Source organism: Rattus norvegicus, chromosome 2, assembly GCF_036323735.1.
Source record: "Rattus norvegicus strain BN/NHsdMcwi chromosome 2, GRCr8, whole genome shotgun sequence".
Lineage (NCBI taxonomy): Eukaryota > Metazoa > Chordata > Mammalia > Rodentia > Muridae > Rattus > Rattus norvegicus.
The window spans coordinates 178092119-178113446 of NC_086020.1; the positions used below are offsets into that span (position 1 = coordinate 178092119).

Sequence of the window (21328 nt, forward strand, 5' to 3'; positions counted from 1 at the left end):
ATGTGAACATCAAAAGTTAAACTCAATAATCTTGATGTGGTTTTGGTACCATTGCTTGTGATGTGCGCCGCACCTTCACTGCAGCCTTAGTTCTGAGCAGCTTGTGTTCTGCTTGTTAAACTGCTTAGTTGTCATGCCAGGGAACACCAGTGAGCACTGGCCACTGCGTGTTTGAACTGTAGTGTTTTTACCATACATACGTTTGTGCTCTATTTACAAATATCACTTTTAATATTTTCTTACCATCATTCCTTATACAAGCTTCAAGTTAGAGTATCTTCATTTTTTTTTTTTTTAATTTTCCTTTCCTTTTCTTTATTTTCTGAGACAGGGTCTCACTATATAATAGCTCTGGCTGTCCTGAAACTCAGGCTGACCTCAGATTCACAGAGATCCACCTGCATCTTCCAGCTGGTATGTCTCTGTGTTACCATTTTTTATTTATTTTTATTAATTGATTTGAGTCATGGACTTCTGTAGGTAACGTTGGCTTTGAACTTTGTAGTCAGAGCTGGTATTGAATTCTTTATCCTCTTACCTTTACTTCTAGAGTTTGAGATTATAGATAGGGGCTACTAAACCCTGCTTAGAACTTTTTTTGTTTTTAAATTGAAATAGCATCTCATATGTAACTCTGACTGACCTGGAACTTGTTGTTTAGAACAGGTTGACCTAAAATAGAGATCCATCTGATTTCTACCTTCTGAGCTTTGGGATTAAAGGTATTGGTTACCATAACTAACCTAGAATTTCTGTTTTTACAAATTGCTGTTTGGTTTGCTAACTTGAATTTAATTAAAGATTGTTCAGTGGAGCCTGCAGAGATAACTCTGTTAAGAGCACATGCTCGTGCAGAGGACTCAGGTTCTGGTGCCAGCACCTACATGACACCTATAACTCTGCTGGCCCCCTCTCTAGATTCCATGAGCACAAGGTATATATTCAGTGCGTGCATGCATGTGTGTGTCTATGTGTATGTATATACATATATATTCAGGTACTTACATGTAGATATAATACAAAGGAATATTCTTTTAAAAGTAAGTGAACTTTACTTGCAATTAGGACAAAATTTCTAGCAGTTTATGAAATAGCCTTATTCAGACCTCTTATCATTTTTTGCTGTATATTTCTATGAAGTGAAACTCATCATCAGCATTGATGATGATAAAAATAGGTCTGGAGAGGTGCCTTTCTGGTTAAGAGTACATACATGCTGCATATATGGAGTTCAGAAGTTGATGCTGATGTCATCTTTTGTAGCTCTTTGCCTTACTGTTATTTAAATTCTCTATGTGTGTGTTAGTTTCTGCATGGATGTCTACTATGTATATGCATTGTCTGAGGAGGCCAGAAGAGGGCATTGGATCTTTTGGGACTAGAGTTACAGATGTGATCTCCATGGTCCTCTGGAAGAGTGTTTTTAACTACTGAGCTCCCCCCCCCCCAAACACCTTTATTTTAATGGTCATGGGTAGACATGATGTACTCCTGCCATGGTGGGAATGTAAATGAGATTGTAAAACTTTCTGTATTTGGTTTTCTCCTATCTTTACACAGGTTCCAGAGATTGAACTCAGATTAGGCTTTCCCAGCTGAGTCATATTGCCAGCCTTCTACTTTATTGTAAAGATAGAGTTATCTTGCTAAATCTGGAGCTCACCAATTCATCCTGAGTAGCTGGCCAGCAAGTCCCCAGGATTTGTACCTTTCCATTCACAGATTCACAGTAGGGTTATAGACATTTGTGGTCGTACCTGACTTTAATATAGGTAAGAGCAATCCCAGCTCAGGTCTTCATGTTGCACAGTAAATACTTTACCCACAGAGTCTTCTCCAGCCCCAAGGCTATATATTTATTTCTAAGATTACATTAATCAGTCAGTCAATCTGTCCGTCTGTCCGTCCGTCCATCCATCCATCCACCCATCCATCCATCCATCCATCCATCCATCCATCCATCCATCCATCGAACTAGATGAGGCAGTGCATACATGTAAACCAAGTACTTTCCTTGTCTTTCTTTGTGCTTGAAGTTGTTGAAATTCTTGGATCTGTGAGTTTCGTTTATATATTGAACTGCTTAAAAGACTTTGGATGGTTTTTGTTTCTACTTTGAGTCAGGTCTTCATTCTATACGCCCAAATTGGCCTTGAACTCTTCTTCATCCTCCCACCTCAACTTTCTGAATGCTGCAATTGCAGTTTACACCATCAAATCTACTCTGCTGTGCTAGTATTTTCCATCATTCCTGCTACTAACATTTTTCTTTATTTCATGTATGCATATGTGCATGCATTCATGTATGTATGTCCATCTCTAGTGTCAGAGGGGGCCAGAGAAAGGCATTTCCTCGAACCAGAGTTCCAAGCTGTTGCAGGCTAGCATGGAAGGGCAGTTAAAGTATTGTAACTCTAACCCACTATCCCAGCCCTTCATAAACATTCTTAAAACCCATCTTTGTGGGGGGTTCACAGACCAATAGAGTTTGTGAATAATTTATGGGGCTAGAGAGGCAATGACTCATAGGTTAAGATACCCCCTACCCCTGTTTCTTGCAAAGGATATGGATTTGATTCCCATCATCCACATGGGTGCCTCACAAATGCTCTAACTCCATTTCCAGAGGGGTACAATACCTTGTGCTTCCTTTTACACCTGTAACCACAACCACATATCCCATATAATACACAAAAAGTGATAAAATTTAAACTATTATTTTTTTAAAACTTTTATGTATATGCATGTTTTGCCTGTATATTTACCACCACATACATATGTAACTCCCTTATAACTGGAGTTATAGACTCTGTAAGCTACCATATGGCTGCTAGAAATTGAACCTAGAGCCTCTGGAAGAGCAGCAAGTACTTTTAACTGCTGAACCATCTTTGAAGCTGCATAAATTCTAATTAAAAACTGAGAGGGTACCAGAGCTTCCAGGGACTAAGCCACTACCTAAAGACTATACATGGACTGACCCTGGACTCTGACCTCATAGGTAGCAATGAATATCCTAGTAAGAGCACCAGTGGAAGGGGAAGCCCTGGGTCCTGCTAAGACTGAACCCCCAGTGAACTAGACTATGGGGGGAGGGCGGCAATGGGGGGAGGTTTGGGAGGGGAACACTCATAAGGAAGGGGAGGGGGGAGGGGGATGTTTGCCCGGATACCGGGAAAGGGAATAACACTCGAAATGTATATAAGAAATACTCAAGTTAATAAAAAAAATAAATAAATAAAATGTAAAAAAAAAAAAAAAAAACTGAGAGGGCTGGAGAGATGGCTCAGCAGTTAAGAGAGTACTACATGCCTTTCAAGAGGTCCTGAGTTCAAATCCCAGCAACCACATAGATGGTGGCTCACAACCATCTATATGATCTGATGCCCTCTTCTGGCATATATGTGTATATGCAGATAGAATACTCATACATAAAATAAATATTAAAATGATAAAAACTGAAGTTTACAGTTTATTTGTTTTAGTGCGGTTACAGAGTTTTGTACATCCTTTACTACAGCTTCAGAACATAGCAAACTGAACAGAAGCCCTCTACTCCGTAGTAGTAGTTCTGCCATAGGCAGCTACTGATCTTTGTTTACAAATTTGCTTTTTTCAAAAACATTTTTTTTTTCCGGAGCTGGGGACTGAACCCAGGGCCTTGCGTTTGCTAGGCAAGCGCTCTACCACTGAGCTAAATCCCCCAACTCCTCAAAAACCTTTTTTATATGTGTACATGTTCCCGTGTGTGTATGCAGGCCAGAGGTTGATGTCTCCTCTATTCTTCTCCACCTTATCTTTGCAATGATGTGTTTCTGCGTCCCCTGCACTGAGATTTATAAGCATATACCGCTACACTTAGCTCTTTACAAGAGTGCTGGAAATCCAAGGTTAGGTCCTTTTTTATACTTTTCACATGTAGTAAACACCCAGAGGATATGTTCTAAAGCCTCCAAAGGATAGTCCTGAACCCTATGTGTTCTGCAGTGTCCTCTATGTCCTGACGGGCATAGTGCCAACAACACTGACCTGTGTTTTGTGCCCTGATGACTTCTGTCCATTGCTGTTCCTGTGCTTTGCAGCCATTATTAAGTCACTTGAACATGTGCACTGTGGTTTAGTGGTTGTCGTAAAGTTTCATTGCTGTGAAGAGACACCATGATGTTGGCGACTGTTATAAAGGACAACATTTAATTGGGGCTGGCTTCCTTTCGGAGATTTAGTCTGTTATTGCCGTTGTAGCACACAGGCAGACGTGGTGCTGGAGGAACTGAGAGTTCTACATCTTGATCATTAGGCAGCCACACTGGATGCTTTAGCTTAAGTGAGACCTCAAAGCCTGCTATCACAATGACACATTTCCTCCAACAAGGCCACATCTACTGCAATCAAGCCACTCCCTATGGGCCAAGCATTTAAACACAGGAGTCCATGGGGACCACTCATAGTCACACCACCACAGTGGTAGTCAGCTATTAAAGAAGAATGTTCACACTATTTAGAAGAACATATAACTTGGGGTCTGAGGTGGTGGTGCACACCTTTAATCTCAACACCAGGAAGGCAAAGACAAGCAAATCTCTGACTATGAGGTCGCCTGGTAGACACCACTTATAGTTCAGTCAGATATACACAGTAACTGAACTATATCACTCTGTTAGAAAGAGAGAGTACTATATAATTGAACTTGATAAATGGCTTTTTTTCTAGATTTTTCCCATTTAATATTTTGAGGCTACAGCTAACTGAAAAAAACTGAAATCACAGAAATCCAAATAGCACGTCACATGAGTGTCTCATAACTGTCTCTACCGCTTACGATGTTTTAGGGTTTCTCTGTATTTTCATTTTATTATTATAATTTATTGTTTCTGTTTTTCAAAACATAGTTTTTCTGGGTAGCTCTGGCTAGCCTGGAAATCGCTCTGTAGACAGGCTAACCTGGAACCCAGCCTGCCTCTGCCTCCCAAGTACTGAGATTAAAGGAGTGTTCCACCATTATTAGTTTCTCTGTTTTATAAAAGTTGTCTTAGTCCCCCTCCTTGTTTGTCTTAACAAGTTTTTGTGTGAAGTCAACTGTTTTTAGTTCTGTTGGATATAAAACTACCAATAGAATTACTGGGTTATATAGTGTCTCTGTTTAATTTAGTGAGTTGCCAACAGCAGTATTTGAGTCTTTTACTTTTTCTATACATTCCCCAATGTTATTATCTGTCTTCTATACTATAGCAATCCTAGTTGTGAAAGTGACATTGTGTGTGTGTGTGTGTGTGTGTGTGTGTGTGTGTGTGTGTGTGTATTGTGCGATTGGACACATACATGCACTACCCTAAATATAGAACAATGTTGTGGAGTTGACAGTTTCTACCTTCATGTGGGTTTTTTCAGGATCAAACTCAAATCGCCAGGCTTGTGTGTGCCTTTATCCACTGATCCACATTGCTAGTTCTGCATCTTGATTCTGATTTTCTGCTCCTTGGTGACTGATCATTTTGAGAATCTTTTGTGTGCTCATTAGCCTTTGTGCATCTGGAGAAATGTCTATTCAGATTATTTGCTTCCATGCCTGGATTCATTCTCACTCATTCTTACCCCATTCCCCACCCCGTCATTCCTTCATTAATTCATCCATTCACTTGTTCATTTATTCTTTTTGGTACTGAGGTAACTTGGTCTTGTGAATACTGTGCAAGTGCTCTACTGTACTACATCCCCAGACTTGGATTATATTTTATTTGTTATTTAATGATTTATTTTATATGTTTTATCTGCGTGTGTGTGTGTGTGTGTGTGTGTGTGTGTGTGTGTGTGTGTGTGTGTCTGGTGCTGACAGAGGCCAAAAGGTAACACTGGATCAACTGAAACTGGAATTACTAGTTGTGGTTATAAGTTGCCATGTGGTGCTGAGAGCCAAACCCGTTTTCTCTACAGGAACTTGTGTTCTTGATCACTCATCTTTCCAGGCTCGAGACCTTGGGTTTCAGACATTGTCTGTTTGTAGATCATGCTAGCCTTTTTTCCTAGTTTCACCTCTGTAGTGCTAGCATATACCATTCTGTTCAATGCCTCTTTCCCTATCTTCACTCAGCTTGGGATGTTTTGGGCAAGCACTTTATAGCTACATTTGTACTCTTAAATTTCTAGGCAATGTCCTAGAAAGTACATAAAATACTAATTTTGTTTAAATCCAATTTATCTTTTTTGTTTTGCTATGGTTTTTGGTATATATCTAAGAAATGTTTAATTCCAGGTGGCAAAGATTTATACTGAATTTATTCTAAGAGTTTTACATTTTTTTTGGTGGTGGTGGAACACACCTTTCCAGCCCTAGTGAGGCAGAGGCAGAGGCAGATGAATCTCTTGAGTTCCAGGACAGTCTTATCTACAGAGAGAGTACCAGGATATCCAGGGATATATAGAGAAACCGTATCTTGAAAAACTAATCAATCAATCAATAAAATGAAATAAAGATTTATTTATTTAATGTATATGAGTACACTGCAGCAGTCTTCAGACACACCAGAAAAGGACATCAGATCTCATTACAGATGGTTGTGAGCCACCATGTGGTTACTGGGAATTGAACTCAGGACCTCTGGAAGAGCAGTCAGGGCTCTTAACCACTGAGCCATCTCTCCAGTCCGAGGTGTATATTTTTAACTTCTACATTTAGGTTTTTGTTCTAGTTTTGCATGATTTTTATATATGGTTTAAGGGGGGCGCTCCTTCTTGATTGTTTTGCATGTGAATAGCCAGTTATTTCAGAATCCTTTGAAAAAGCTATTCTTCCTGATTCAAATATCTTTGTGTTTCTGTTGGAAGTCGGTTATTTGACCACAAATTTTATCAAGAGTGTATTTCTGAACTCTATTTTATTCTGTTAAGGATATGTCTGTCTTTATAGCCAACCTATTTTTATCTCTAATATTAGATAAGTTATTGATGTGAATCTTTGTACATTTTTTGTTTCCCTTTTGAGCATGTGGAATACAGCTTTGTATCCAATAATTTTTAAATAATTGTCTTAAATTTTGGGAGTTTTGTATCTGTGTAGATGTGTGTTTGTATTCATGTGTGAAAGTGAGAATGTGTGCATGTTATGGTGTGTGTGAAAGTCAAAAGGCAATGACACACTAATCAGTTCTTCCGAGTCCCTCAGTATGCTAAGGAGGGCATTTGAGAGATCTCTAGACTGCTTTTCTTCTGTTAGACTCTGTCCTTGGAAATTTAGCTGCCATTATCTTAGTTGTTCTCAGCTACATCTCTTCAACTCAGTCTTATCCCAGATTCCCTTCCCTGAATTGTGCCCTAGAAATTCTTTTATGTCAGTGAACAAGGGCAGCTGTAGGACTTACTTCATTTGTTCTTTGTCACATACATTGACACTTGTTGCTGGATGTCTAGTACCTTGAAACCCCTGTTTAAGAGGTATTTTTGGGTGAATTTTTGTTGTTCAGGTGAGATGTAACTGTTTCCTCTAATGTCATTTTGGACAGAAACCGAAATTGTAGAATGTGGTGGTTGTTTAGTGTTTTGTTTTTGAGACAGAATCCTCATTATGGTGCTCTAACTGGTTTGGAATTTGGTATTATAATTTTTTTTTCTTCTTTTTTTCGGAGCTAGGGACCGAATCCAGGGCCTTGTGCTTGCTAGGCAAGCGCTTTACCACTGAGCTAAAGCCCCAACCCCAGTATTATAAATTAAATTGGCCTCATTCCCAAGTTCACCTGCCTCTGCCTTCCTAGTGCTAGAATTAAAGGTGTGTGCTATCTTACCTAGCTTGTTTTGTTTTCTGATAGGGTCTCGTGAATCTCAGGCTGGCCTTGAACCAACTATGCAGCTGCATTTGTTTTAAACTTTTTAAATTTTATTTAAGGGGTTGGGGATTTAGCTCAGTGGTAGAGCACTTGCCTAGGAAGCGCAAGGCCCTGGGTTCGATCCCCAGCTCCGAAAAAAAGAACCAAAAAAAAAATTTTTTTTTTATTTAAAGTATCTATGCTTATGTGTGTGGGGGTATATATGATTTGCGTGAATAGTGTTTGAGGAGATCAGAAATTAACTTTCAGGAGTCAGTTGTCACCATGGGGAACCTTGTTTCAAGCAGGGTGTCTCCTGTTTTTTATAGTCTGCTGCAGGGTAGCTGGCCTGTGGGCTTCTGGACAGTTCTCCTGTCCCCTCCTCCCATTGCTCTCGTTAGGAGTTTTGAGATTACAGATATATACCCCTATATTTGACATTTTTACATGGATTCCAGGGGTCAAACTCAAAGTTTGTTAGGTTTAGCCAACAAGCATCTTTATATGGGCTGTGCTGTCTCTCTAGTCCTTCTGTTGCATTTGTTTGACACCATTATTTTCCTTTGTCACTTTGTTAACATGGCAAGCTTTCTCTCTTGCTTTCTGACTCATTTCCTATAATTTAACCCTTAAATTGAGGTTCTAGCCTGGCTCCTTTCTACATATTCTTTTTCAGTAGTTTGAGTCATGCTTTTGTATTACTTCATTTGCTTCATATGCCTTTCAAATAAGCACCTAGTGTTGGCTAAGCTGTGAGTCTTCTGCTTTTGTGCCACATATGCAGCTGTTTTTTTAATATCCTCGCCTTGATTTTGTGGTGCCAGTTTAGCACATCTATTAGAATGTTCTTTGTTTAGGTACAGAAAACAATAACAATAGCTAACAATAGCTTAAATATTAAAATAATTTATTGGCCACTATAATAAGAATGCATAGATTAGGGCTGGAGAGATGGCTAACGGTTAAGAGCACCCGACTACTCTTCTAGAGGTCCTGAGTTCAATTCCCAGCAACCACATGGTGGCTCACAACCATATGTAAAGAGATCCGATGCCCTCTTCTGGTGTATCTGAAGACAGCTACAGTGTACTGTATATAATAAATGAATAAATCTTAAAAAAAAAGAAAAAAAAAAGAATGCATAGATTAGCTTCAGGGCACAATGATATGTTGACATGGCTAATTAGCTCCAGTCACTATTTTCTGTTGTACACAGTGTCTGCTTTATCACTAGTAGGCTGCTTTCTCTCTTGGTCAAAAGATGGCTACTAGCAATAATACAGCCAGGCTAATATGTTCTCATTCAAATTCAACAGAATTCAATAGAATTTATAGTGTTTAGTGACTAAGGTGTTGTTTCAGTTTTTGTTGTACATATTAGTTTTATATAGTACTGTCTCAGAGTTTCTGTTGCTGTGACAAAACACTGTGATCAAAAATGTAACTCAAGAAAAGGGATATTTGTTTGTTCTGGGGTGTGTGCGTGCGTGTGTGTGTGTGTGTGTGTGTGTGTGTGTGTGTGTGTGTGTGTGTGTGTGTGTGTGTTTCCATTGGCCGGTCCATCCATCCCTCCCTGGCTGTCTTGGAACTCAGACCTGTACCTGCCTCTTACCTCCTGTCCTAAATGCTGGGATTAAAGGCCTTGCACCATCACTGCTGGGCAGAAAAAGGTTTTTTTTAAGTCAGAGAAGGTAAAGAAAATTGTCTTGTCTTGTGTTTTTGCCTTTATTTCTCAATCAGAATTAGAATCAAAAGCAGTATACAGATAGTCTCTTAATTTTTGGTGATTTAAACAATTTTATACATTGTGCAAAAGAATGTATATAGTAAAAATCATGCTGGGATTTTTTGAATATTGGTCTTTATTGATGCTAGCAATACTTTAATCCTGGACAATACTGGTCTTTATTGATGTTTGCAATACTAAATGACTGGACAGTGCCAACAGACCCCAGCTCCCAGGCAAGACATAAAAGCATGATAGTTTAGCAACATAGTACAATGTAAAGTAAGATAATTAGGTTAAATGCAGTCCTGAACTGTGGTTTTGATTTGTTTGTTTTTTAAGATGGAGTTTCTCTTTTTTCTTTTTTTTCTTTTTTTTTTTTTTCCGGAGCTGGGGACCGAACCCAAGGCCTTGCGCTTGCTAAGCAAGCGCTCTACCACTGAGCCAAATCCCCAAACCCCTTAAGATGGAGTCTCATTTTGTAGCCCAGGCTGGCCCAAGGCTCACTCAGGATGATATCAGTGTTGTGGCAGCCTGCCTGCCATAGCCTCTCAAGTGTTGGGATTACAAGTGTGTGCTATCATGCTAAATATCGTTATTTCTACTCTCTAACCTTGAACATGATGTATAGGATATATTTAATATTTATAGGGTGATTAGATGGACAAGAAAAATATCAATACATGAAAATATATAATATTGCTTCCTGATGGGGAACCTATGACAGATTAAAGTACAGATACCACCAAAATCCATCTTGAACCAATAAATTTTAAGGTTACTTAAAGGAATTTGGGTGAAGGTTTAGTTATGATAGTAGAAATGTCTCAAAGACAGTTGTATCACAAAAGCATGAGTGACAGCTCAAAGCTAGAAACCTGGAGCATGGTGCATAACCTGCAGCACCTAAACAGGTTGGAAAATGTCCTTTCTGGTGGCTCTTGCAGGCAGTTCTGCTGGTCTTTTGTTTCTTTTAGGCCAGCAGTTCTCAACCTATGGGTTGTAACCCCTTTGGAAGTTGAATGACATTTATACAAGGGTTGCCAAAGACCATGGGAAAACACAGATACTTACATTATCATCCATAACAGTATCAAATTACACTTGTGAAGTAGCAACAAAAATAATATAATATTATGGGGCTGGAGATACGGCTCAGTGGTTAAGAGCACTGATTGATCCTTCAGAGATCCTGAGTTCAATTCTCAGCAACCACATGGTGGCTCACAACTATTGTTAATGGGATCCGATGCCCTCTTTTGGTGTGCTTGATTGAAGAAAGCAACAGTGTACTCACATAAAATAAATAAATTAATTAAAAATAATAATTTTATGGTTGGGGTCACCACAACATAAGATATATTAAAGGGTCGCAGCATTAGAAAGGTTGAGAACCACTATTCTAGGCAGCTCTTTGGTCTCCAAGCAGCTTGGATGGTCTGAGAATGAATCCCTGTAATCTTTACTGCTTAAATATTCTGGGGAAGGGAAGAGCAGAGTGAATCTGGTCAGTTTCAGGGACTTCCTGAAGCTGTTTTGAATTGTTGCCCCCAGTCATAAGAGGCTTCCTTGGAGATATATAGTAGAGGATATCTAGGAAAAGGCAGTGTCTTACTTTTTTTTTTTTTTAATCTAGATTTGTATAGATTTGAGGGTAGATAAGAAGTCTCATCTGATTAATGTTATTTGTATGTATATTTTCAAGACTGACCATTTGATATTGAATAACCAGTTCCCTGGGAAAGACTAGTAATCCAGCTCTCTTATCATTCCTTGGTTGCCTATAGTTGTTTGTAGAGGTTTGAAGCCTCCTGGGCTCTCCCCAGTCCATGTTACACATTGGGCTCTCCCCAGTCCATGTTACACATCTGTTGTTTTCCTTGTTCAGCTCTTATTTAAGACAGTTGTGTCGGTAAGACTTTTTGAATGTAGCTCCTTACATTTTTAGGAGACACAGTCTCATAGCAAAACTGCTTATTCTTCTGGCTCTTAATTTTCTTTTCTGCCTCAGCCCCTGAGCCTTGGGTATGGGAGTTGTATGTCGATAGGCTCTGCAGCTCTGCATTTTAATAGGCTGCAGTTTTTTGAAATGGTTGTTGTCTGTTGCAAAGAGAAGTTTCCTCAATGCCAGATAAGGACCACATTTATCTGTGAGAAATGTAGTTGTGGATTCTGCTAGTGTAGTAAAGTGATTTAATCCCAGCACTGGGGAAGACAGAGACAGGCATATTTCAGAGTTCAAGGCCTTCCTGCTCTACATACTGAGTTCTAGGACTATGTGGAAAGGCTGTCTCAAAAAAATAATATATATTATATTATATTATTTGTTGTGAGAAGTTGCATATTCCATAGCATTCCTTTCGAGGTCAGAGGACAACTTTTAGTAATTGATTCTTTCCTTCTACCATGGAGCTCTAGGATTGAACTCTGGTCATCAAACTTGGCAGCAAGCACCTTTTCCCACTGAGCCATCTTGCTGGCTCTATTTGCTGATGCTGTTTTAGTTTATTTTTTAATGGCTCTATTTGCTGTTGTCATTTTAGTTTATTTTTTAAAATTTTGTGTATACATCTAAGCATCAGACACACATTCAATATGTACAAATATACATGTATGTGTATACACACACACGTGTACACGCTCTGAATATACATGCTGAATGTATGCCTGATGCCTACAGAGACCCGGGAGGGCTCTAGATTCCCTGGAACTAGAGCTTTATGGATGTTTATAAGCTGCCATGTCAGTTCTGGGAGTTGAACCCCAGTCTTCTACAAGAGTAGCAAGTACTTTGAATCACTTCTCTAGCCTAGTTGTATGTCTAATTATATACAGGACCTGGCATTGTAGCTCAGGCTATCTTTAAATTCTAGATCTCCTGACTCAGATACCAAAGTTCTGGGATTTAGGCAAGCTCTATCATCTCCAGCGTGAATGTTTTTGTTGTTGATTGTTTTTGAAGAACCATCCACATGAGTGTAGTGTTTGATTTTGGGTACCTTTTATAATTAAAGGCCTTGGAGACTACAGTGTATTTGAAGTTTGATTTTATTGCTGAAGTTGACTGGAGAAATACTTGTTATAGGACAGTAATAGCATTGGGGTTCTCCCTGTTATCTCTTAAGTTTAAAAAAATTACTTTTCTTTACCTCAGCATTTCACTTCACATTCCTACATAAGAAATCTTATTCTGATCTTTCATTCCATAGAATGGATAGAATGACAGAAGATGCTCTTCGTCTGAATCTTTTGAAGAGGAGTTTGGACCCGGCAGATGAGCGAGATGATGTCCTGGCAAAACGACTGAAAATGGAGGGGCATGAGGCCATGGAACGGCTGAAAATGTTGGCACTGCTCAAAAGGAAAGATTTGGCAAATCTTGAGGTACCGCATGAGTTACCTACCAAACAAGATGGCAGTGGTGTCAAGAGTTATGAAGAGAAACTTAATGGAAATCTCAGGCCTCATGGAGACAACAGGACTGCTGGAAGGCCAGGCAAAGAAAACATCAATGATGAACCTGTGGATATGAGTGCTCGACGGAGGTATGGAGCAGTTTAGCTGCCTCCAGGGATGGGGTCTTCTTAAAATAGGCTTGGAAAATTGGGATGAACCTTGATGAGAGAACAGTGCCTTTCATCCTATAGCTGCCTGCTTTGTATTTTGTTGTTTTGCATCAGGGTCTCACACTATAGCCATGCTGGTCTTGAACTTCTTGTGGCAGTCCTCCTGCCTCAGCATATTAGTGCTGGGATACCATATATAAACTGCCACATGATGATGTCCTAATGCTTCTTGAAAGAAGTTGTGTCCTCTGGCTTGAGTTGACCATGAATTTCTCTTATTTCCAGAAGAAGCTAGTAGCTCATAAAGAAAGTCATTGTTCTTACCTAAAATAAAGGGACCAGAGAGATAACAAAATAACTAGTAGTGTTTGCTGCCCAATCAGGAGGAATGGACTTCAAATCCTAGTTCCCACATCAAATAGTTCACAGCCACCTATAATTCTAGCTCTAAGGGATCCAGCACCCTCTCCTAGCCTCTGTGGTTACCTGTGCAGACTTCTTCTTTCTTCTAAAAAAGGCCATTTCTGGAATAAGGTGACATAATCTGCTTTTTTTTTTTTTCCCTCCTTTTTTTTTTTTTTTCCCCAGAGCTGGGGACCGAACCCAGGGCCTTGCACTTCCTAGGCAAGCGCTCTACCACTGAGCTAAATCCCCAACCTTCCCTCCTCCTAAAATGGCTGTAGGATTAAAACAAAGAAATTGGCATCAGCCAGGTGGTGGCAGTGCACGCCTTTAATCCCAGCACTCAGGAGGCAGACGCAGGTGGATCTCTGAGCTCAACGCCATCCTGGTCTATAGAGTCAGTTTCAGGACAGCCAGACCTACACAGAGAAATCCCTGTCTCAGATAAACAAAACAAGTCTTTCCTTCAGACCATTCCCAGGGATTTAGGATCTATTTGTTATAGATCTCAGATTCTATTTCATAGACCTGGCTTTTCTTTTGTCAAAAGGAATATTATATACATGTGGTCCCTACAATTCTTGCTCTGTCTACTTTCTTCAATTCCTACATACAGGTTCCTTTGTACACATGTGCTCATTCCTATTCTGTTCTATGTTTCTATTTCTCTCTCTCTTACACACACACACAACATTTTCACAGGCCCTTTTTCTGATGTCTGTCAAAATGTAAATTGAAGAAGGAATGTAGAGCTAATGGAGGCTTAAGTCTGTCTGGTAGGTAGTTGAATCAGAATATAGACACCCCTAGGTTTTTTTGTTCATTTGTTTGGTTTGGTTTGGGTTTTTTTTGTTTGTTTTAAGATTTATTTATTTTATGTATATGAGTACACTGTAGCTATCTTCAGACACACTAGGAGAGGGCATCAAATCCCATTACAGATGGTTGTGAGTCACCATATGGTAGCTGGGAACTTGAACTCAGGACCTCTGGAAGAACAATCAGTGCTCTTAACCACTGAGCCATCTCTCCAGCCCCAACACCCCTAGCTTTAAGAACACTAAGTTTATTAATAGTTCAGAAATAATTGATAGAAGTAAGAATTACTCATTATTCATTTTATTTAACTTTCCTGACTTTTATCCTGGATTAGTATCCAAAGCAGGATCTTTAACCAACTAGACTAATGGATAAGAGAGAAGGAAGGAAGGAATAGATAATGCCTTACACATACACACACACACACAGAGACAGACAGGCAGACAGACAGACAGACAAAACCCCAAAACAACAACAAAATCTCACCAAACAAAAAACCTAAAGTAATTTCTCTTGGTAATAATATTTTAAAACCCTTGTAAAAGCTTCATCTATCCTTTCAGAGCAAGTGAATGAAATACTAGACAGATCTTTCATGTCCCAAACTAAGCCCTTTAAGCACATCCTTCATAAACACATCCTTACACCACTTTGACAAGCTGGCAGTTCTGTTTAATTATTCAAAAGTCATGTAGCTCAAAATACAGTGCCTACTTAACCTGTATAATTTGCTAGAATCAGGTTCAAATATTGCCCCCCAAAAAGGGCCTTTAGCCTTGAAAACCCAATCATTTATTTAATTTTACTTGTGGATAATGAACTTACAAAATAAAATACATTACACTTTGTGGGCATTGAGTATAATGGCATCTCTTTCTGCTTCCCCACAAGGTGTTCTAAACTATAGAGAGGCATGATCTTTTTAATATGAATAAAACAAGGCCACTGGAGAGATGGCTCATTGGTTAAGAGTTCTTGATGCCTTTTAGAGACTAACCTGGGTTGAGTTTCTAGCACCTATACCATTTTTAACTCACAACCCTCTGTACTTCCAGTTTCAAGAGTTCAACTCCTCCTTCCAACCTCTGAGGGCACCGGGCATGTATGTGGCAAACATATATGTATGTAGGCAATACTTGTGCACACAATAAAATAAATCTTTAAAAGAAAACAAAAGAATTAAAAGAAAAATGTTGGGGTGGGTGGGGAGAGGAACACCCTTATAGAAGAAGGGCAGGGATATGGGATAGGGGGTTTATGTCCGGGAAACGGGGAAAGGGAATAACATTTGAAACATAAGTAAAAAAAAAAAAAATTCAATAAAAGGAAAAAAGAAAAATATGGAAGGTGACATTTGTAACATGAGACCTTCTGTCTTTGTTGCTTCAGTACCACTAATGGGGCAAATTCTTTTATCTCTAAATTAACATATATGTTAATTATTAAATAAAGTGAAACTAGTACAACTACTGCTTTACAATGGTAGAGAAACAACTTTTTCTTCTGCTGGTTTGTGCTGAGACTTGAACTGCAGTCATTCATTTACTGCTACCGGAGAATCCCAGATCTACATCACACCCAGGTAGACTTCTTTGCTTTATTATTGGGATAAGAATTAGGAGCTTTAATCCAGGCCATGGTGGTACATATTTAAGACCAGCCAGGATTACAAAAGAAAAAACAAAGAATTGGGTGCTTTATAGCTCCTGGGAATATGCCAGATTGAAGGGTCCATTGGTGTTCAGTTTTTAATAATCTCTTAACAAGTAAAAGTTTCATATTTAACAAGCTTCAAATAGTGCTTTAAAATATGTTGGATTCCTGGCATAGTGGCATGTGTGTTAAGTTCAGTGCCTGGAAGGCAGAGGTAAGCAGATCTCCGAGTTTGAAACCTGCCTGGTCTGTAGAGTGAGTCTAGGACAGCCAGGGCTACACAGAGAAGCCCTGTCCGGAAAGAAAAAAAAGAAAGATAAAAGAAAAAGCAAACCAAGATTAAGACTTGGTTTATCTATCTAATATGTATCTAAGCATAAAGTGTTATTGATTGTTGTTTGCTAATATAAGTTATTGATAATGTTATATAGTTTCAAAATGTTTCAAAAAGAAATATTTCTGGGGGTTGGGGATTTAGCTCAGTGGTAGACCCTGGGTTCGGTCCTCAGCTCCGGAAAAAAAAAGAAAAGAAAAAAGAAATATTTCTGCCCATCATGGTAAACCATCTCAGCAATAGAGCTTCAGGGAAGAATGTGTTACCTTAAAAACAAGCTTTTTACAGAATATGCTTACTTAGCCCGGACCAGAATTTCATAAAGCTGCTGATTGGTGGTATAATAAATATGGATGAATCAATGAGGGACTTTTCAGACCTCAGAATTGCTCACCTAGGGTGATCTTAGTTTGAGAGGATGAAGGAACATAGAGATGACAAACATATGAACATTTCTTTTTTTTTTTTCTTTTTCTTTTTTTTTTTTTTTTTTTTTTTTTTTTCGGAGCTGGGGACCGAACGCAGGGCCTTGTGTTTGCCAGGCAAGCGCTCTACCACTGAGCTAAATCCCCAACCCCTGAACATTTCAATTTAGGCACTTTATTTTGTCTAGAGAACAAAAAGCTCTTCCTCCCTCTAGTGGCATTTTTTCCTGTAACTCTCTATTCTCAGCTTGCTGTCTAACTTGTGGCTACAGTGCAATCCAGACACATCAGACACATTTACTAGTCCACAAAGTAGTCATTCTCTTTACTCCCTCTCCTCTGTTTTCTCAGCTAAACATACTAGTAACTCAGATTTGCCCTGCTGAGAAAGTAAAGGCTTCTTTAGGTAAAACTAGGAATGATGATGGTACTTGCTGGGAATTCAAGGTTAGCCTGGCCTACAGGGACCAGCAATATCGCCCAGTGAGTAGTCACTTGCTTTTAAGGCTGATAACCTAAGTTCCTGGAACTCACATGTCAGGAGAAGAGAGCTGACTCCATACACTTGTCCTTTGTCTACCACAACTGTACTCTGGCACTTATGTACCTGCATGTACAGACAGTAAATTAAAATTATAAAAGCATTAAAAAAAGCTTCTTGGGGCTAGAAACACACACAAACATATACAGATACTTTTGTGTCCCCAAAAGACCTGAGACAAAAAACCATGAGAAAATAGTGGATAGGTGTGTTGTACAAGTAATGACCTGTGAGCTTTTGGGTTTTAAGTTCCATCTTTAAGACCTACAAGCACGCCAACCTAACCTAGACTTACTTACTCCCAACCTTTCTATCTCTAAAAGCTGTGGCCATAGCTCAGTAATAGAAACATGCTTAGGTATCTCTGAAGCCTTGAGTTCTATCCCCAATACCACAAAAGAAAAGGGGAAAAATAAATTTAGCCAGGCATGGTGCTGCATTCTCAAGTTTATAGTGCTTGGGAAGTAGAGGCCGGGAATCACAATTTCAAGGTTAACCAGTTGCATAAGACCCTGTCTCACAAACATTTAAAAGTCAGGCTACGTGGAAGATAGAACATTTATTGTTTTGGGAATCTAAGAAATTATATTTTTCAGGATCCTTTATATTTGGGCTGCAAAAATATAAAAACAAGGGTTATCAAATGAATAGATTTGGAAGTAAGAAAAGTCAGTATGAGAAAAAAGAAAGGAAAAGTCCATGTGAAGGATTTTAGATGTCAAAATAGCTGCTAGTGGGGATCTGGAGAGATGGCTCAGTGGTTAAGAGCACTGTCTGCTCTTCCAGAGGTCTGGAGTTCAAATCCCAGCAACCACATGGTGGCTCACAACCATCTGTAATGGGATCTGATGCCCTCTTCTAGTGTGTCTGAAGAAAGTGAAAAGGTACTCATACATAAAATAAATCCTTTTTAAAAAAAAAAAAAAAAAAGGTAGTTCCTGGATAGTTCCTTTTCAGCAAAGATACTAGATATTTTGATAGTATGTCTTTGGTTTACTCCTTTTCTAAGAGGCTGGTATACTTTATAATTGGTACTGTCAGTTTCCTCACGTTATTGACCACCCCCACTCTGACTCACTCTGGACAGGATACAGTGTCCCTTAACTAGAGCCGCGTTATTAGTGTTAGAGTGAGCTGCTTCCTTTTTGTCCATCAGCAGTGCTCAAGTAGATTACTACATTCTGCCGGCTCCACCATTCTTTGATGCCTCTAAATAACTAATAATATAATTAATGACAGCTCAATGCTGTGATATAGGGAAAACAGTTGTAAATTAAAACATGATATTAGAGCACTTTTTAATTTTTAAGGCTGCCCTGAGACTTCCTCTGTAGACTAGACTGACATTGAATGCTGGGATTAAAGGTGTGAGCCCACACACTAAACTCTCTCTCCTTCTCCCTCTTTCTCTCCCTCCCACTCCCTTCCCCCACTTCTTACTTTTATGTATATGAGTGTTTAGCTTGCATGGATATCTGTGTATCATGTGCACACAGTGGTGGCCAGAAGGAAATGTCTGATCCTCTGGGACTGGAATTACAGACTATTGTGAGCCACCATGTTGGTGCTGGGAATTGAACCTGAGTCCATTTTAAAAAAATAGGTATGAGTATTTTGCCTACATGTATGTCACATGGTGATAGGTATGTCTGCTTCCCATGAAGGCCCAAAAGAGGACATCAGGTCTCATGGAACTGGAGTTACAGACAGTTGTAAGCAGTTTTTAAGTCCTGAGAACTAAACCTGAGTCCTGTGGAAAAGCTGGCTTGTAAGCTTTGAGCCAACTCTCTAGCTGCCCTACCATTCTTTTTTTTTTTTTTTTTTTTTTTTTTTGGTTCTTTTTTTCGGAGCTGGGGACCGAACCCAGGGCCTTGCGCTTCCTAGGCAAGCACTCTACCACTGAGCTAAATCCCCAACCCCGCTGCCCTGCCATTCTTAAAGCTTTTCACCACTTTGTATTTTTGTCCCTGCATAGTCTGACAGATTTTAGATTAGAAGAATATTTTACTGGGCTAGAGAGATGGCTCAGTGGTTAAGAGCATTCTTTGCTCTTCCAGAGGTCCTGAGTTCAATTCCCAGCAACCACATGGTGGCTCACAACCATCTGTAATGGGGTCTGATGCCCTCTTCTGGCATACAGGTGTACATTCAGGCAGAAGGCTGTATACATAATAATTTTTTTTTTTTTTAAGTATTTTGCTAAGATTTTTTTCCATTATTCACATCTTGGTATCTTTATGCTAGGACTTGTCTTTGTCTTGCTAAATCAGAACAGACTTAAGTTCCCTTGGGATTTCTCTGTTGATTGTAGTGAAGATATTTTCTTAACTTTTAAAGGAACTGTCACTGTTGGAAATACTGTAATTTTTCCTTTTCTCGTCCAGCGAACCAGACCGAGGAAGGCTAACTCCTTCCCCAGATATAATTGTTTTGTCTGATAATGAGGCTTCCAGTCCCCGATCCAGCTCCCGGATGGAAGAGAGACTCAAAGCAGCCAACCTAGAGATGTTTAAGGTAAAAAAAAGAAAAGAAGTTCCTCTTTTTTCCTTTTTTTATTTTATGTTCCTTCCATTTTCTTAATTCCCTGGTTTGGTTTTGTATTTTTGTTTTGATTTGCTTTTTGGATGTATATAACTACCTATTTGATAAATTCTTCATGCTGATTCTCACAGTCAACCAAACAGAAAAGAGAGTTTGCTAAAGCATGTGTATAAGCAGTCATATTCAATATAATTCATCTTTAGAAAATGAAATAGCACTTTGTCATTTAAGTCACATAAAGTAAATCCTAAGGTATGATGATTCCCTTTGCATTATGCAGAATATAGAAGAATTCTTGTTTTTTTTATATATCTATATCAAACATCATTTTAAAGATTTAGAGGCTATTTTGAAAGATAACATTGTTTCCTTCTTGTCAATCACGTTTTTCCTTGGAATACACTGGTCTTTATGTATCGTCACAAGTACTGTTTGAGTACCTGACTCCTGAGTACTGCTCTGCGTGGGCTACAACGATCCAGTCACATTTTCACTTCTTCTGCTTCCTATACAACAAGATTTCGAAAGAGAAATACAGATCATCTCTTGCAGGAAGGGATTCTGGTTACCTGCTGCTGTTGCTGACCTACAATCTCCATGTTTCTTTAGGGGAAAGGCATTGAGGAACGGCAGCAGCTTATTAAGCAACTGAGGGATGAGCTAAGATTGGAAGAAGCTCGTCTGGTGCTGTTAAAGAAACTGAGACAGAGTCAGCTACAGAAAGAGAATGTGGTCCAAAAGGTATTTCTAGAAAGGAGAAAAAGTCTAGTTTGAGATGGTACTACCTCTGGTAGAGTTAGTCAGTTTCCTGGACTGTTCTCTGGTTCTGTGGGTTGTTTTTCTGTTTGTTTGTTTGTTTGTTTGTTTGTTTGTTTGTTTAAAGTCTCTACAGGTATAGAGATTAAAAAGTAGTAGTTCTGTTTTGTTTTATCCTTCATCATTAATCAAGAAAATGTAGTTTTGGCATAATGTATGTACCTGTGATGCCAGGTAGAGTTTTAAGTTGAGCGGCCTGGAGAGACAGCTCAGCAGTTGAGCCCACTCGCTGCTCTTGTGCAGAGGCTGCCTTTGACTCCCAGTGCCACACAGCAGGTCACACCCAGCTTAGTACAATGCCAAGGGATTTGTTACCTTCCTCTGGTTCTTTGCAACCACTAGGCACATCCACGGTACACAGACTTAAAGGAAGGCAAACCATCATATACAAAAAGTGCTGCTTTTTTATAAAAGTTAAACTAACCATGTTAGACCCTGTCTGAAGGACGGACAGACAGACAAGTGACACATACCCTTAGTCCTAGTACTTGGAAAACAGAGCTGATCTACAGGTCAGCCCAGGCAATACATAGCAACACTCAGTCTCAAAGAAACAAAACAGAAGAAAAATTTTCCAAAATGCTTAATTTCATTTCTCTCATGTTTCTTTATTGTCAGGAACATGATGTTCATTCGTCGTTTACTCACAAGGAAACTTTAAAGGCCTAGAGCTTAACTGAGCTTTACCTCCAGGGTGTTTGGTTTAGGT

At 39.2% G+C, this 21328-nt stretch overlaps 1 protein-coding gene across 6 annotated transcripts in view; it reads left to right on the forward strand.

Annotated features, from left to right (window-relative positions):
• Positions 1 to 21328, forward strand: part of Gatad2b (GATA zinc finger domain containing 2B) — an 81442-nt gene that overhangs the window by 45927 nt on the left and 14187 nt on the right. For 5 of the 6 annotated variants that reach the window (XM_039102301.2, XM_039102302.2, XM_008761144.4 and 2 more), the window contains 3 exons: positions 12732 to 13067; positions 19647 to 19776; positions 20413 to 20544. In XM_039102301.2, coding sequence (XP_038958229.1) covers positions 12732 to 13067; positions 19647 to 19776; positions 20413 to 20544 — 598 coding nt within the window. Of the gene's footprint in view, positions 1 to 336; positions 415 to 12731; positions 13068 to 19646; positions 19777 to 20412; positions 20545 to 21328 lie in introns of those variants that run through there. The other variant, XM_063281823.1, reaches the window with a different exon arrangement.